The sequence below is a fragment of the Amphiura filiformis genome, chromosome 5, assembly GCF_039555335.1.
Source record: "Amphiura filiformis chromosome 5, Afil_fr2py, whole genome shotgun sequence".
Taxonomy (NCBI): Eukaryota; Metazoa; Echinodermata; class Ophiuroidea; order Amphilepidida; family Amphiuridae; genus Amphiura; species Amphiura filiformis.
The window spans coordinates 31,587,724-31,604,816 of NC_092632.1; the positions used below are offsets into that span (position 1 = coordinate 31,587,724).

A 17,093-nucleotide genomic window follows, 5' to 3' on the forward strand; every position below is an offset into this window, starting at 1 on the left:
GCAATGCATACTTTATTTGTTGCACAATTTATTTGTTTTTCTTTTAATTTTTAAAGAAACCCTGTTGGAGTAATGTTTCATTTGATAGAATAATACAAACATGACAAATGTTTGTACTTGGACAATATTTTTTTGAATATAAAACATTTTGTACAATATGTTATTTTGAGGGTGAAAATTCAATTCAGAAATTGCATAAATGGTTAAAAGAAAGAGGTGGGTGATAAGAAAGAGGTGGGGGATGTTCATTCAAAATGGCAAAGTTAACCAGCAAATAAGATCTCAGAAATTAAGCTGAATTTCATGGATTGTTAGGATTTTTGTGCAAAATTGATGGATCCAGGATCTTGATGCAAATAATTTCGATACAGTTGAAACAGTGAACTCCTGACATTGATTTTAATATTTTAAAACAGATTGACAAAACATGTTAGATTGAGGAAGTGGTTGAAAATAATCCAGGCTCTTTAATACAATTGCATTATCTCAGTTCCTGATATACCCAGGTTTTTTTAGAAATAATTTTAGAAAACAGAACCAGAAGTTTCCGATGAGCAAATATTTGTTCAAGGCAGCTACTTTACTTTATAACCTGTATCCACCCACCCAATGATGTGTCAGTCATAGGCACATACTGGCTACTTGGAAATGGAACGATTCCATTACACGGCAAACTGAGATTTATAGACCATGTGCAGTCTAGCGTGGTAATGGTACATTCGATACATCAAAGGAGTACTATAAAGGCTTATTGCAATTTAATTCGCATTAGTGTGAGAGGCTTGTGTTTTTTGTGACCATGCGTGAAAGTGCCTCATGTTAAAATAGAAGTTTCGGAGAATAGGCATGATTCACACTTTGGAAAAACAAGTTATTTTGGTTTATTAGTATCAAAGTGTCAGTTTTGTATTCAGTATTAATATTCACTTATTATTTATTTATTTATTTGCCCCCATGGCATGGCATGTTATGCATGGGCTCATATTGGAGGGATGGATAGTTGTTAGTCTGTTGTTTATATTGATTGGTAGGACTGTTTTATTAATTCTGTCAAACACCTAGTTAACGTAATAGATTGTGTGTTTTAACTTTTATGAACTTATTCTTTCACAATGATGATAAAACATCAATTTTGTGGGTATTTTGGATTTTCAGGCTTTAAATCATCTTATTTGGTTGATATTTGAAGTTTCAAATACCCCCGGAGTTCACTCCCATTGTGGCCTGTACACCATCCGCGATAATAAAAACGCGTAAAAAGGGTAGTTTTTCGTGGGGTAGCACGATACATGCGTATCGTGTTTAGGGTGTCAAAAACATGAAAAAATTGGGAAAAAAGGTAGCAAAATTGCAATTGCTAATATGCTGAAATGAAATTTAGGGTATCAAATTTGATGCAAGGAATAAAATCTCTGTTTAGGGTGTGAAAACAGGCGAGTGTTACCTGTTTAGGGTATCGTTTTAGCCAAGGGTTAAATCCTTGTTTAGGGTGCTTTTCAAAAGTTGATTATCGCGGATGGTGTACAGGCCACAATGGGAGTGACCCCCCCGGGCAAATATTATGTTTTTGCTCAGTGCAGTTTTGTGTTTGCTCAGTGCAGTAATCCATTCTATTACTAAAGCTGATTCCATTTTCATCTGTTCCCATTTAGATCCTCAAGAATATCATTGCAGTTCAGATCAGTTCACATAACGGTCATAATGTTCATTAATATCATATTAATCCAATCCAGATCAATGGGCTCCACACACCTTAAGTTACCCAACCAAGATATTAGATATCAGCAGATAGGACAATGCAAGCTAATCTGCTATGCAGAATTTTGAGCTCAGTACAACAATAGGACCAAACAGTGCTGCAATTATCAAAGCAAAGGAATCTTCAAGGGGGTGGGGGCAAATAAATTTCTCATTTTAATAAGTTAAGAGTAATACATCATGCCATTGAAGTCATGTGTTGATGCATGAGGTTATGACTGTTTCTATCATGATTCTGTCAATGCTGTCAAATACTGGAAACCCATTGATTGATGCAAAACTGAAGTAGTCAAATGGCTCCAACATGATTAAATGAACAGGCTAACTTGCAAGTAACATATTGAAGGTGGCAAAATCCAATATGGAATTGATGAATCACAATTGGTGATCAAAATTCTTATAAACGTGACATAAGCATGTCAAACATGGCGTTGCCATGGTCACCATACAGCAATCTTGTGTTTAATCTGGACTAGGTGTGCCTGATGTGTAAATGCCACTTATAAGGAAGATGGAGTAGGGAGAATGATTTAATCTTATTACAGAAATGAGCTATTCCAGTTGAAATCCATACACCTCTTATGGAAGACAGGGCCTTAATCTTCAACACAGGGAGTGTGAATTTCAAATGGAATTACCTGAATTTGGTGACTACGTTTGAAATCTACACCCCCTGTGTAGGATATTAAGGTCATATCTTCCATAGGGGGTGTATGGATTTCAATTGGAATAGGGTGATCGGTATGATTGAGAGAGGCTTTGATGTTAATTATGATATAAGCCAATGTGATAGAGGCAATCAAGCAAGTTCTCAGGGCAATGTAATTTTGTGTGGGAGTTTGTTAATTTTAAAGGAAAAGGCTTTTTGGCTGTCTATGCGGGAATTTGGTAAGAACAAATATTTTGTGTAGGTTACGAGGGGAACATACTTTTTACATACTCTTTGCCAGACAGATTGTCTGAAAGTACTTGTTAGTAAACGTGAAAGAAATAGGTTTGCGATTTGTTATTAATCAACATCTCAAGGTTGATTGCTCTTTTGTTTGCTGTTACAGAAATTTCTACGGAAGCATGGATTGAGTTAGGGAAGTGGTTTATAGCTCTGTTAAAAGTCTAAACTCAAACTCACTGGGAGTGTTTTTCATAATTTTTCCCATAATGCTACATGTAACCCTCCTCCTGAAAGCCACAAAACATTACAACTCTGGGTGCCTACCCTGGACCAGGGCAGGAGTGGGCAACACATGGGTCACCTGGAATTAATCCATCCATTAGGCATGCTGGTAATAAGTTAATAAGCTTAGTAAATTAGTAATATACAATTTGTAATATCATACTATACAAAAAAAACCTCTTATACTATACAGCTCTACTACAAGCTCGACCAACATCGGGAGAGCTTTTTATCAAGAATTGTCATCATTGCTGTTGCTACTGTTGCTAATACTGGTTCATTTTCTTAAGGGAAAAAACAAAACACAAACAAACCAATCATATTAAGATTACTCTATCTTCTATTTTACAGGAATAGCAAGTATAGCCCATGTATTGAAGAAGAAAGGCAAACTATACACAGCTACTCTTGGTATGGTGGACATTGCTAGAGGTGCCAATTCCTACTACAAGCTGCAACTACTTGAGTCTGATAGCCACAATGGGTAAGTTTACAATATGGTATGGAGAAAGGGAGGGGTTCATGTGAGATAGGGTACTGAATGGGAGAGAAAACTATGGACACTGGACAGCTAATCTTGGTAAAGTTGTAAGTTAAATTGCACTAGAGTTTGAATATTAGAAGAAAAAATGTGTATCACAGTGACCCATAGAACAGTACAGGTTGTACAACAGTGACATACAACCATGGGGGAATGAGACTATCACATATTCATTCATATTTTAAACTGAACATATGTATCACTCCAAATATTTTACTGGGGATATGAGAAAATATAAACTTTAAAGTAAAAATCACCATTTTTATGGGATGAATTGTGAGGATGAGGCTCTTGATTAGGTCAAAAAAGTACAGATGAATCCTGTATCTAGGGTTCAAAATACATTTTTGTTGAGAGCTATTTGAAGCATATTCTACAAAAAGTACCTCTCTTATATACTTTTTGCCGCTGACAGGTATTTTACATTGGGCTATGTTGTAAAAATTTTGAGGGTCAATTGCCCTCAATCGCCCTGTATATTGAGCCCTGGCCTTTTCAGTAGTTTAGAATTTATCACATGATATCTTTGAAGTTGAAGGTAATTATATTGATTTACCCACAAGATGGCTGAAAATGACATCACTGGACCTCTATAGAATTTTAGAATTGTAATGCCTTCCTTTCTGTGTGATATAGGTATTGGATCTTTCGTGCATGGGGTCGTGTTGGTACAACCATTGGTGGAAACAAGCTACAGTCCATGGGTAACAACAAAAAACTGGCCAAGAAGGAGTTCAAGACACTGTATCGGGAGAAGACTGGCAATAAGTTTGGCACTAAGAAGTTCCGCAAATCCCCTAACAAGTTCTTTCCATTGGACATTGATTATGGTGACGTAAGGAAATTTGATATCTAAGGAGACATAAAAGACTGTTGTATAGAGCTGACCAACCCAGATTTTGCATTTTGGGATATTTTTTTTGTTAACTGTATGCAATTAAAAACAGCTGTTTTTTAGCTGAAATGATTGATTTTTACTGAAAATATTTTGAAAAAGCCTCTTCCCCACCAAAGAAAGAGCTTAAAAAACTCAAGACTGACCAACTACACTTGGCAAGTCCATCCACCCATAGAACAGGGTTTTTTTTTGTATTGTTTAGGTACTCTGTGTGTACCCGTCAGGTACCTTAGCGATGTTGTACCTGTGCATGAATCTTGTACATGTAGTGTAGTTCATGTTATGCTACAAATAAGTTTTTTAAGTCAGAATGAAATATGTCATTTTGCGTACCACCTGAAACAAAGAAACATAGAACAACAGAAGAACATTTTTGAATTTACAAATTGGGTATAATGTGATTAAATGATATAACATAAATGATGAAGATAGTAGTTTTCTTCAAACAATCAGTTGTATTCTTCTGTACTGTTGGTTTCAGGATGAAGAGAAGATGGCCAAGATGAATGAAAAAGCCGGAACCACCACCAAGCTTGATCCCGCCATACAACAGCTAGTCAAGATGATATTTGACATCAATACACTCAAGAAAACTCTAGTAGAGTTTGAGGTAAGCATATTAACTGGGTTAGTATATTATGTATTTTGGAGTAGAATGTGAGAGGGTGGCCAAGTCTCTTAACCTGAAGTGATAACATGTGTGAGGAGGTCAGGACAATTTTTTTTTACAAAACCTTTATGCCAGAGAAGAAAAGCTTTAGCAAAAAAACTAGACTCTCTAAAGCTGTGAAGTATTAAAGTTGAATTTATAGTCATTTGCTAGTGGTTAACCGTTGTAAATCAGTTAGCAAGTCAAATGACATCACAAGAATCAGACATCAAATCCATTGGTTCATGATCCCTATGATTGCCATTGAACTGAATTTCCTCCAGCTACAAAACAGACATACTTTAGGAGACTGAATTCAAGAAAATTTGATAGCGTTTAGTTTTTGCAGTAGGTAGACCAATTTAAACAAACTTATTTCCAGACAGTGCTATATCTCACATTTTTTTGTTGTGTGTTTGTGATATATATTTCTTTATTTGATCATGTGTCTGAAATTTACCCCTCAGATTGATCTTGAGAAGATGCCACTTGGTAAATTATCACGCAAGCAGATAGAAGATGCGTACAAGGTCTTAACAGAGTTGCAGAAGGTGAGTCACATAGTGATAATAAAGACCTGATGAAATCAGAGACACATCTGATGAGAGCTTGACCACACACACAGGGACCGGCTGCACCAGAACTGTGATAACCAACAGCATACTCGTAGAAATACTTTATTATGAATTCCTGTTGAGAAAGCCTATCTACTTATAATAAAGCCTTCCTGAACTTTAACTATCTAATATACTCATCATAAGGCTCATTGTAATGGATTTTATTTTCCCCCGTGTGCATGGTTTTCGCTGGGAGGGGGGAAATATCAAAATCTTATTATTTGTCATAACTCAATAACTGCAATACATATGGAACTATAAATGTGACCAGTATTAATAAATGTTGCCTATGAGATCAATGTATTACTCTGCCGAAATAAACTGTATTAATTAAGCAAAATAATCCAAACTGGAAACATGACTGAAGGCTCCAACTCTCCTTAAAAGACGAGCAAAATCATCTTTGTATACTTACCATAGATGTGACATTTGTCCTATTTTCATAAGCTTCATCCAATGTTTTTGCATGTAAATGTCCAGTTGAACATTCCTTGTGATTATTTTCCATGTTCTATTCTTTGTAGTTGGTAGAAGACAAGGCCAGTCAAAACCTGTTGTTGGATGCATCCAATCGATTCTACACTCTCATCCCTCATAACTTTGGCATGAAGAACATCCCACTTCTTGATGACTTGGAAACAATAAAGGTGAGTTGTGGAGTCTCAAACTAGAGTCCGAAGTTTTCCGTTTTTACGGAAAACGGGAAAAAATCACGGAATCGGAGGTACAACACGGAAAATGACATTTTTGTATGATGTGACAAAAATCGTTAAAAGATAAGAGAAATAAATGTTAAAAACAATCATGAGTTGTTTGCGTCAATTTTTATGATAAAAATACTGTTTAATAATACCGAAATAAAGGTATATTACAAGGCATGAACCCCTATATCCCTCTAAATATCGTAACGGACGGCCAATTATCGTGAAAATAATCTAATCACAGCATATTAATCTTGATATTGAACACTTTATTGCGACATGAATATCATTATTCATACATTTTGAGCTATATTCATGAATCACAGATTTACAAATTTTACAACACGGATTACAACACGGAAAATGGATTTTAGAAAACGTTAAACTTCAGACTCTATCTTAAACCCCGTTTGCACAGAGAGAAGTCGACTTCAAATTTGACATCGAATTCATATTGGGACCAAGGATTAGCATAAATTATTTTCTGACGGGATGCTTACACTAAGCAGAGAATGCAGTTAACTTTTAAATAAGTGAATTTGACTTTTACACTCTCTCTTGATTGCTCGTTCGTAAGTACAAATCAACTTCTTGGTCATCCCGGTCATTATGTAAAAAACCTCTCAAAGTCAGTACAAGAAAATGAAAACTGCCCGGAAGTTCACATTTCAAAATGATAATACCACCAAGGTGATTAAAGACAACATGTTCTATGGGCCCTACCATCCGATTTTTAAAAACTTTCCTCTATACATTTAAAATCGGTTATTTTTTTCCTTAAATGAATAGAGTTTGACGTAAATGGCTGTATACATGTAAAATGAGCTGTTTTTGGCAAAAGAATATTTATTTTGACTTTGTTTACTCGACACATTGCCTAGTAATACTGGAAGTGATCGAGGGAACGCAGTGGTGAGTTGCCAGTCATGCTGGTCAGTTGTTATGCTTCAATAATCTTATGAACATTACTTCCAATTATGTGTTCGTTTACACTGCAAAAGTCGCTTTCTGAAGTCCACTTTGAATTTGGCAAATGTTGCTCCGGGGCATCATTTGAAGTCAACTTCTGAAGTCAAGTTCAAAACGTGGTGACCCTGTTTACACACAAGTGAAGTTGAGTTCAAATTAGACTAAAGTCGACTTCAGGCTCTGTGTAAATGGGGTCTAAATCTTTTATATTATTAAGAGATTGTTGTGTGGGATTTGTCATCTCTGTTTGAAGACGTCATCTCTGTTTAAAGACATCATATCAAAAATCATAAAAATGCCTAGAAAAGTTGCCTTTGCCTCTGGGATTTTTTCGCCTTTTTCTGCAATTTCTTTTCTCTGATGAAGGCACCAGATGAATCCACCGTCATTTTATGCACTACTAAACGATCATATGCTGTGGAGAGTTGATTGTCAGACACATACTAGTATTTTAATATCTGGCTCCAATTTATAGTCATGTCCATATTGATCTGGATTTGAGTGCAGATTACTGTCGTGCATGGAGATAGCCATGCAGCAGACAAATGTCTGCATGGAGATAGCCACTAGATCATGTTCTTTCAACACAAATGTCCAAATCATGCTATCAAGTAAAATGTGATTATTTGATTTCAATTTATTACATGTCCTGTACCATAAAACTCAGACAAAGAAAACTATTTACTTTTGCCAACATTTCACCACATAACGATTTCTGCATGTCTGTTTTAATTTAGACTAAAGCTCAGATGTTGGACAGTCTACTGGAGATAGAAATTGCATACAGTATGTTGAAGGCTGATGCGGACAGTGGAGACAAAGATCCACTGGATGCTCACTATGAACAACTCAAGTGTTGTATGGAGGTAAGATGGACACTCATCACTGGGAAGGGGATGGGGGTTAAGGATGCACACAGGATCACTGAAGTGTTACATAGCCAAAATTGAGTTTTCATCACTAATGTCATCTTCAAACCGTATTTTATCTTGTCATTAATAGATTTTAAAGAAATCTTAAAATTTGAACCATAAGAAAAGCTATTTTAAAGACCCTTTTTCATTAAAAATTCGTCAAAATGCAAAAGCAAATAAATTATTATGGTTTTCCGCAATAGATCGCGTTCTCGAACGCAGCGTACTGCGGCGTACAGCTAGCAAAGACACGCACACATGGTAAACTGGATGGGCGAGGTGATTACTGATTGAGGCGCTGGAGTCGCCAATCGCGATCACTACCGTATTTTATCGTATTGATCTCTTCCAACTTAGGTAAAGCTTGCGCCATTGCATTGCGAAACTGCGGGCCGACAGACAACCACCGTCCCCGTCCCAGAAATAGGCCTACCGTGCTCGATAAATTTCGCCAAAAAGTGCTGATATAGTGGTATATAAATTATAGGTTTTTTATATGAACATAATAGTGAATTTTTTGTTTGTTTTTGTTTTGTTTTTCAAGTTTCATTCTGAACTTGAAAAGATGAAATTTATCTGTAAGAAGTAGTTACCCGTAAGAAGCCCTGTAACGATGACGCAATCTAGTAGATACGATAGAAAACGTAGGCCCTAAATATTTTGCTAGTAGGCTAGACTTAGCCCGTATTATAGTACATCATTAGGCTTATTATTTTATGTTTAAAAATTTGTTTTATTTCATTCATTCATTCATTCATTCATTCATTCATTCATTCATTTCATTGTTGTTATTTGATTTGCCAAGTTGGTATAGTTGGACAAGAATATAGGCCTATTATATTAGCTTATATTTTATGCAGTCCCAGCCTTGGTTCGGGAGCCTCTGCGGTCGTTCAGTCTCGTCTTCATTTTGAAGACCATAAAAAATAGGCAAGCAGTTACTACCGGTAGGCCTATATTAGATACCTAAGGCCCTGAATAATGTTTCAAAGTGTTATTAAAACACGGATTTAAGATTCGTTTTCAAACGTTCTCTACTCCTGATTGACCATTAACGCAATGTCAAAAACGTTGAAATTTCAATACATCATATCGACCATCTAGGCATAGGCCTACAACTCTATGTCAAAATGTCGATATTTGAAATCGCATAGCGAGCACGCGTTTATGAAAGCATAATTTCAAACGAGAAATATAATCGAAAACGCAAATTCGTGCTTTTTTCATAACCAATTTTAACTACATTTCCATTAGTAGGCCTATACCATGATTGCGAACACTTTTTGCGAATGTTTTGGCCGAATGCCTTTTATTTGCAATGTTTGTCTGGCTTTCACGTTTATAATGTTTTCTGCATACTTTAAAAGGTAAACTGCTTTAAAGCATTTTTCGTGAATGTTTTCATGCAGTGTTTTAAAATGCTCTTTATAGCATGCATGATGCCTATATACGGTACTGCATAAACAGGGTGCATAAACCACAATCTAATTTAAAGCCATAAGTGTTCCGTTTTCTACTTTTGAAATTCGGTTTTGTTAGGCTATGTAAATTTCCGTGTTTTTCAGTTTTCTTGTGACCTCTCCGTGTTTTGCCCGTTTAACATATATAGGCCTATAGCCTAGGCCTACTTTTTGTCAGTTTTACAAGAAGTTTATTCAAGACATAGGCCTATTACAACTTTTACCCCACTTTTTACACGTTTATTTGATTGAAAACAACAACAGACACACTTTTTTTAAAATTTTTGTTGTTGTATTTTATTCACTTTTTATGCGGTACAAAATAGGCCTATTTTACAACTTTATTGTGGCTTTAGGCCTATAATAGGCCTATGACTTTTGTACGTGTTTGATATTCCGTAAAAAGTTAAAAATAAAATATGATAACAACAAACAATTACATATAACAAAAACGGAATATTGAATATCGGAATAAGAAGAAGAAAAAAAAGAAAACCAAAAACGATCAATTAAAGGCCCATTCAGTGATTTGCTCATCCGGACGATCGTAAAAATCATCAAAATTCAGATTTTGGTACCTTTGTAATTGGCATAGATGTGCTAACATAGCCTGCTAGTGGTTCGGTCGAAAGCCGTGTATTTTAGACAAAATAAAGCATTTGCATGATTCTGGACTTTTGATACTGACAGTACAAAAAGTCCGACTCGAGATCGAAAGAAGCTCACTCTCCATCGCACTAACACGCGCGTTATGTATTGTTTCTACTACTTATTACATCAGTAGCTACTATTTTAAACAAAATACACAATTTTAACTGTTTTTCATATTTGAATTGACCGTTAGTTTGCCTCGGTGACCTTTAATTGCTTATTTTGTTTTCTACTACAAAAATTAAGCGTCTGTTTTAAGGGTTTTAAATCAATTTAGACTCTACTTCCCCGTGTTAGAAACACTGGACTAGGAAGTTTTTCCAGTCGATTGGTGGCGACTGTACGTAAAAATCTCGATTTTCTCGAGTCGATCTGAGTTGAAGTAGAAAACCTTTCTAAAACTTCTGTTTTTGACTAATTTGTCGATGTATTCAGGGGAAAGTGGTTTAATGAAATTCTGTAGACTTATTCTTTATTTCTAAGCAACTCTGACAAATTTCCATTTTTTTTTAATGTTCCTGTGAAATCACTGAAAGGGCCTTTAAAAACATCGCAATTATCATGATTATGTCTCAATTTATTCTTCATTTCATAAAACTTCCTGATTATCTGCTAAAATAATTGCTTGTCAGTTATTCTATGCTAATTTTAATGTTCTGATTTTAATACAGAGCATGATCTTTTTTTTATACGGAACAGGACAAAATTGTGCTTAAATAATCATGGTTTCGTTCGCGGCAACACGACCATGCACTGTGCAACTTATTCGCGTAACCTGTCTGTCTGTCCACGCCCTGTCGCTCCTCAACGCCGACGCGACGCCGCTGCCTTGCCGGAAGCTCTGCTGCACCATGGAAACAAGACTGCAGTAAATAAAATGGCTACACCATGTGGATAAACATCTGCCGAATGTGCACGGATAATTTTGTTATATTGTATATTTTACCTTCTAAATCACCAAAAAAATGCCAATCTGCTGCAGTAGGATGCCCCTTCTCATTTTCTAACTTGACCAAACGTCACAAATCACCGGATTATATATTTATGGAATAATCTTCAAAAATGGACCTAAAATCCGCTGTATTTTTCTAAATCGCGATTTTCGGCAAGTTCACTTTTGACCACTTTTAACCATTATTGGTCCGCCATAGCGTCTAAATGAAGCATCACTGAGGTAAGTTTTTAAGTCAAACGTTTAGATATGGCCAAAATCTAGATAGTGTTTTTTCATTTTTTAAATTAGGGCCTAGAACTTTTTTATCACCCATGATTCAAAAATTTGAACACGGGTCACACGTTTTTACTGATTTTTTGCCTATATTTTAAAAACTAAGCAAAATTTCAAAAAATAAAAAACACTTTCTAGATTTATTTGTCTAAATTAATAAAATTCATGTTTTACAGTTTTTGCTTTTCAAATAATTTTTTATGGCGGACCAAAATTTTTGGTCAAAAAGCCGCTTTTTTTAGATTTTCTCGAAAATTGTACTTTTTGACCCAAAACTGACATTTTAAATGGATTTATGAGCTCATTTCCGTTCAAAAAATGTATACTTTTATATACTTTACATGAATAGTTTTCGAGTTATGAGGTGAATAATAATGGATAATTAGTGATCCTGTGTGCCACCTTAAGTGAGAGAGATGAAATACAGATTGCATACAGCATGGCAAATACTGATGTGGACAGTGGAGACAAAGGTCCACTGGATGCTCACTGTGGACAACTCAAGAGTGATATGGAGGTAAGATGGACACTCATCACTGGGAAGGGGATGGGGGTTAAGTGAGAGAGATGAAATACGGATTGCATACAGCATGGCAAATACTGATGTGGACAGTGGAGACAAAGGTCCACTGGATGCTCACTGTGGACAACTCAAGAGTGATATGGAGGTAAGATGGACACTCATCACTGGGAAGGGGATGGGGGTTAAGTGAGAGAGATGAAATACGGATTGCATACAGCATGGCAAATACTGATGTGGACAGTGGAGACAAAGGTCCACTGGATGCTCACTGTGGACAACTCAAGAGTGATATGGAGGTAAGATGGACACTCATCACTGGGAAGGGATGGGGGTTAAGTGAGAGAGATGAAATACGGATTGCATACAGCATGGCAAATACTGATGTGGACAGTGGAGACATAGGACCACCAGATGTCCACTATGAACAACTCAAGTGTGATATGGAGGTAAGATGGACACCACTCGTCTCTGGGAAAGGGAGGGGGAAGGGGGGTTAGGTGAGAGAGATGAAATGCAGAGGGCGAGATGGCCGAGCGGTCTAAGGCGCTGAGCCGTCGGCCGGGATAATACGATCTGCGTGGGTTCGTGCCTTGGGCTTGCCTTTGGTGAGAATTCATTAACCTATCCCAAAATGTTCCTATAAGGTCGGGAATCCTGCAATTATGTTCAGTTACTGCGAGGTTAGTGTATCAGAGATATTTTATCTGAAAGTGTGAAGTAGTCTCTGTTTTGAAGCAGTATAGAATATAGAATTCCTTCTCGCCCCCATACACTACGTAGCACATGCAGATATATGTAGTGTATGAACGGTGTCTCGTGGTTCGGAAAGTCACGTAAAGCTGGTGGTCCCGTGTACAGGAAGAGTCAAATCCTGTGCACGTTAAGTGTCAGAGCTATTCGAAAAGAGAAGGGGGACCGTCCCTGGTTCTGATATCTGTATAATCACCTCCTCTAAGTTCCAGAGGACTTCCAGTTTAGCTCAAATGAGCTGCTATAGGAAGTACTAGAAAGGAAAGGAAAGGAAAGGCATACAGCATGCTGAAGACTGACATGGACAGTGGGGACAAAGACCCACTGGATGTACACTACTAACAGGTGAAGTATAGGGCATAGACCTCGGTATTGGGGCAGTGAATTACAGAGTCCATACTATAATGATAATGAAGTAACCAAAAGTAGATACAAAGATCCAATTTATGCTCACTTCAAACAGGTTAAATATAGCACTATGGGACATAGACATCTGGAGGTGGGGAAGAAATTGGTGTTGCATACAGTATGGTGCTGAAATTGTTAAAAGTGGAGACCAAGGTTCAATGGGATGCTTACATTTTATGTAAAATGGAATATCATAATATCATACACGCTATATGTGGAGGGAATGGATATGTATGGGTAGCGATGGAAGTTATACATGATATCCTTCAAGCAAAATGAGTGATGCTGACTCAGATCAAAAATCCAAATTTTTATATTTCCAATGTTAATAATATTGAGCTTGATTTCACCAAATTTCACATTTTTCTGTCACCTTTTGTTAGAAAGTTATTCTATGATAAGTCATCACAAAACAAAGGGATTGCATTGGAAATACTGACATATTCGTCTCCATATCTGCAAACAAGAATGTCCAATTTACAGCTTATTTTGCTTGATCACATCACATAATATTATTGGACACACACAATGAAGGGCAGGGGTGATGGGCACATAAACCTGAATGGATGTGTAGTCAAGATTAGGTTGGGATATTAAAAGATGTATGTGCACAGTCTTGGCACACATTTTGTATTTCTACTCTTGTGAATGAAATGACTTAAGTAATTCATTTTTTTTATTTTTGTGTTGTTTCCCAGGTTGTAGATCATGATAGTGATGAATTTAAGCTTATCAAAGAATATACCAAAAATACCCATGCTGCAACACATTCATCATACAAGCTGGAGGTACAAGAGGTATGTTGATATTGAGTTTTGAAGACATTGAATTATTTTATTGGTAATTCAATAATTTCGATAAACTTGAATAATAATGAAATTTGATGTTCTTCTTAGACGCTGTTAGTCAGCCTCAGTATCAGCATCTACTCCCATTGAAAGATGCATATTGTAAACTGCTCAACACCACATATATCTCATGGGCCAAATTATTTGCCTCTAAATCGGTTTAAAAGAGGGCTATATCATATATTGAGCCAGTCAGAGATGTGGTCAACACGGCTGAAGAGGATTAAGCTTGAAATTGGTAAGAGACCTAAAAGCTCTAATTTGGTTGGTTACTCAGATGCTTATATCATGTTATAAACCAATCAGGGGTTCTGTTAGAAAGGTAGCGGTGCCCATAGTTAAAGTTTGGGATTATTGAGAAGGAAGGAGCAAATTGTCAGGGGTATTAGGTTGGCATGCACGATTCAAAACTGCCATTGCGAACTGCCAGACACATTATGGATAACAAAGGCTATAAGAAGTGAAAAAATATGGCTTATAAAAAGAGTTGTAAATATACCGCTGATGACTCGGCAGGAAATATTTGCCGATGTAGTAGCATACACTTTGACTTGGGCAATAGTCAGTGTAATATTGTGCAGCATGAGTATGTATAATTTGTATCATATATGTTAATTGTAAATTTTAACCATAATTTGCCCTATTTTCTCATCAGGTGTTCAAACTGGATCGTGCAGATGAAGCTTCACGCTACAAACCCTTCCAACAGTTGCATAACAGGCAGCTACTATGGCATGGTTCTCGTGTGTCTAACTACGCTGGTATTCTATCACAGGGTCTAAGAATTGCCCCACCAGAGGCACCAGTGGTAAGTGATATAACAGACAACCTATCGTATACCATCAGATTTGAAAAGTTTAAGTTTGTGCAGAAACAAAACTGGGGATAAAAATATTTTGGTCATCATGTTAAACAAAAACATTACAACATGTTGATAAAATGGTATGTTGCTGTTTACTTTACAGACTGGTTACATGTTTGGTAAAGGTGTGTACTTTGCTGATATGGTGTCCAAAAGTGCCAACTATTGTCATGCTTACGGAACCAATCCTCTTGGTCTGATGTTACTATGTGAGGTAGCACTAGGTAACATGTATGAGTTGACAGGGGCCAAGCCGATTACCAAACTACCCAAAGGAATGCACAGCGCCAAAGGTATGTATGTGTTTCACTTGGTTTCATGATTAAAAAGTGTGTTTTCTAGATGAAAACATTGGCAGAACCGTGTAATCAGGCCTCACAAAATTGAAACTAATATTATGCCAAAATGATAATATATCACAGCAGTGGCTTGCCATATTGATGGCACTGTTGACAGCCTAGCACTTTGGCTATTGTAAGCATTGTGTAGATGGCAGCAAAGATGCGTGCGCAAAACAATTGCCTCAACGCATTGATGTCACTGCCACAAAAGGGTGAAAAAAGGTATACAAGTGCACATTCCAAAGCGTACTAGACATTATACTAAGAGTACTGAAATCCAAGTATTTCAGAAGTGTAACTTCATTTTGGTCATTTTAGGCATAGTATCTTATTCTGTCTGTAGCTATTGTGTCATAACTTGCTTATGCCATGGATTAAAGGGAAGATTGGAATGTCATCTTTCCCTGTGAAAGATCAGACAGCAAGCCAGACTATGGCCAGATGGTAACATGAGTAGGTTTATGTTCACCTTTAAGGCATGGATATTCTTGCAAACATGGGCTAACTTTCCCCCTAGGCCATCCAATATGCATGAATTAGTAGGACTACAACTGTTATCTGCTGGTCAGTTTATACTCTTATTTCCACATCTCTTATTTTTATGCATGGTTTTAATCTCCCTTTGACACTACTGGAGTGACTTATTGCTGTTGTGGTGAATGGGAAAGGTTAACAGAACTGGAAACAGCAGCCTCAACTCTGTCCAGTTTAATATTCTCACATTTTCAAGCTAAAAAGAAAATACAACAAAATATGCACTCCATTACAAAGTTTCACTCCAGCAGCACTCTAGATCAAGAGTAAGAGTGATAGATGGGTCAAAGGCCCGGATGTCCGGCCAACAGATTAGATATTGTGTTCACATGCCAATACTCTCATTTGTAATACTAATCAACACACTTTGTTTGTGTCTGTTTATATTTGCTAGGTCTTGGTAAGACAGGTCCTGATCCTTCAGGTAATCTGGTACAACCTGATGGTGTGGTTGTACCAAAAGGGACTGGTACAAGAACAGGACCCAGTAACACCAGTCTACTCTACAATGAGTATCCTTTACTGAGATTTGTCATTGTTTTTGTGCAGTTCCAAGATAAAATGATGATGTTTACTTACATTTTAGTTACGTTTTAGCACTCTTTGACTAGCGATCCATCCCATCTGATTTTATAGGCTTTTTTTTTTGGCACTTATAATATATTCCAGGAGCAATCAGGATTTGTGGTGTCTATGGGCTATTTACTTTTTTGAACAATAAGCCTTTTGTGCCTTAGATTCAATTAACTGGGTCTTAGATATGGGTCGCAAGGTTTTTGGCGCAGCCGGACGCAGGTAGCCGGGCCAACCTTGAATTGGCTTAGCCTGACTCTGCTCAGATTAGAGCGCAGCCATAGCGGTAGCGCAGCCTATTTGCGTTCTTGTGCCTTACTGACTCGAGGAAGGTATACGGACTAGAGGTCTTTTTCTTAAAAGCTTAGATTCAGAATTTCTTGTGAAAAACAGTCCATTTGAATGGCACATCCCCATATATATGCGAGTACACCAAATTTATATTGCAAAAACAATAATAACAGAGGTGGCTCAAATTATTAATGTTTCCTTAGCTTCTACATGGTCTATTTCCACCTTTTTGGTTCCTTTCAAAGTAGCAATTGGGAAAAGTAATGGTGAGAGCAATTATTAGCACTACATTAAGTTTGGTCATTTTGCGCTATTGGTACCAATGACTCATTCTCATTCATACTCATTCATACCCTGTGATTTGAGCACAATAATGAACATTTTAATAAATGATAGCACTATA

The 17,093-nt window shown here is 36.8% G+C and overlaps 1 protein-coding gene across 3 annotated transcripts in view; it reads left to right on the forward strand.

The window, feature by feature from the left end:
- LOC140152977 (poly [ADP-ribose] polymerase 1-like) overlaps positions 1-17,093 on the forward strand; it is a 65,360-nt gene that overhangs the window by 40,098 nt on the left and 8,169 nt on the right. For all 3 annotated transcript variants that reach the window (XM_072175535.1, XM_072175536.1, XM_072175537.1), the window contains exons 12-21: positions 3,284-3,416; positions 4,110-4,308; positions 4,853-4,981; positions 5,488-5,571; positions 6,162-6,284; positions 8,045-8,173; positions 13,940-14,038; positions 14,745-14,897; positions 15,055-15,244; positions 16,221-16,338. In XM_072175535.1, coding sequence (XP_072031636.1) covers positions 3,284-3,416; positions 4,110-4,308; positions 4,853-4,981; positions 5,488-5,571; positions 6,162-6,284; positions 8,045-8,173; positions 13,940-14,038; positions 14,745-14,897; positions 15,055-15,244; positions 16,221-16,338 — 1,357 coding nt within the window. The remainder of the gene's footprint in view (positions 1-3,283; positions 3,417-4,109; positions 4,309-4,852; positions 4,982-5,487; positions 5,572-6,161; positions 6,285-8,044; positions 8,174-13,939; positions 14,039-14,744; positions 14,898-15,054; positions 15,245-16,220; positions 16,339-17,093) is intronic.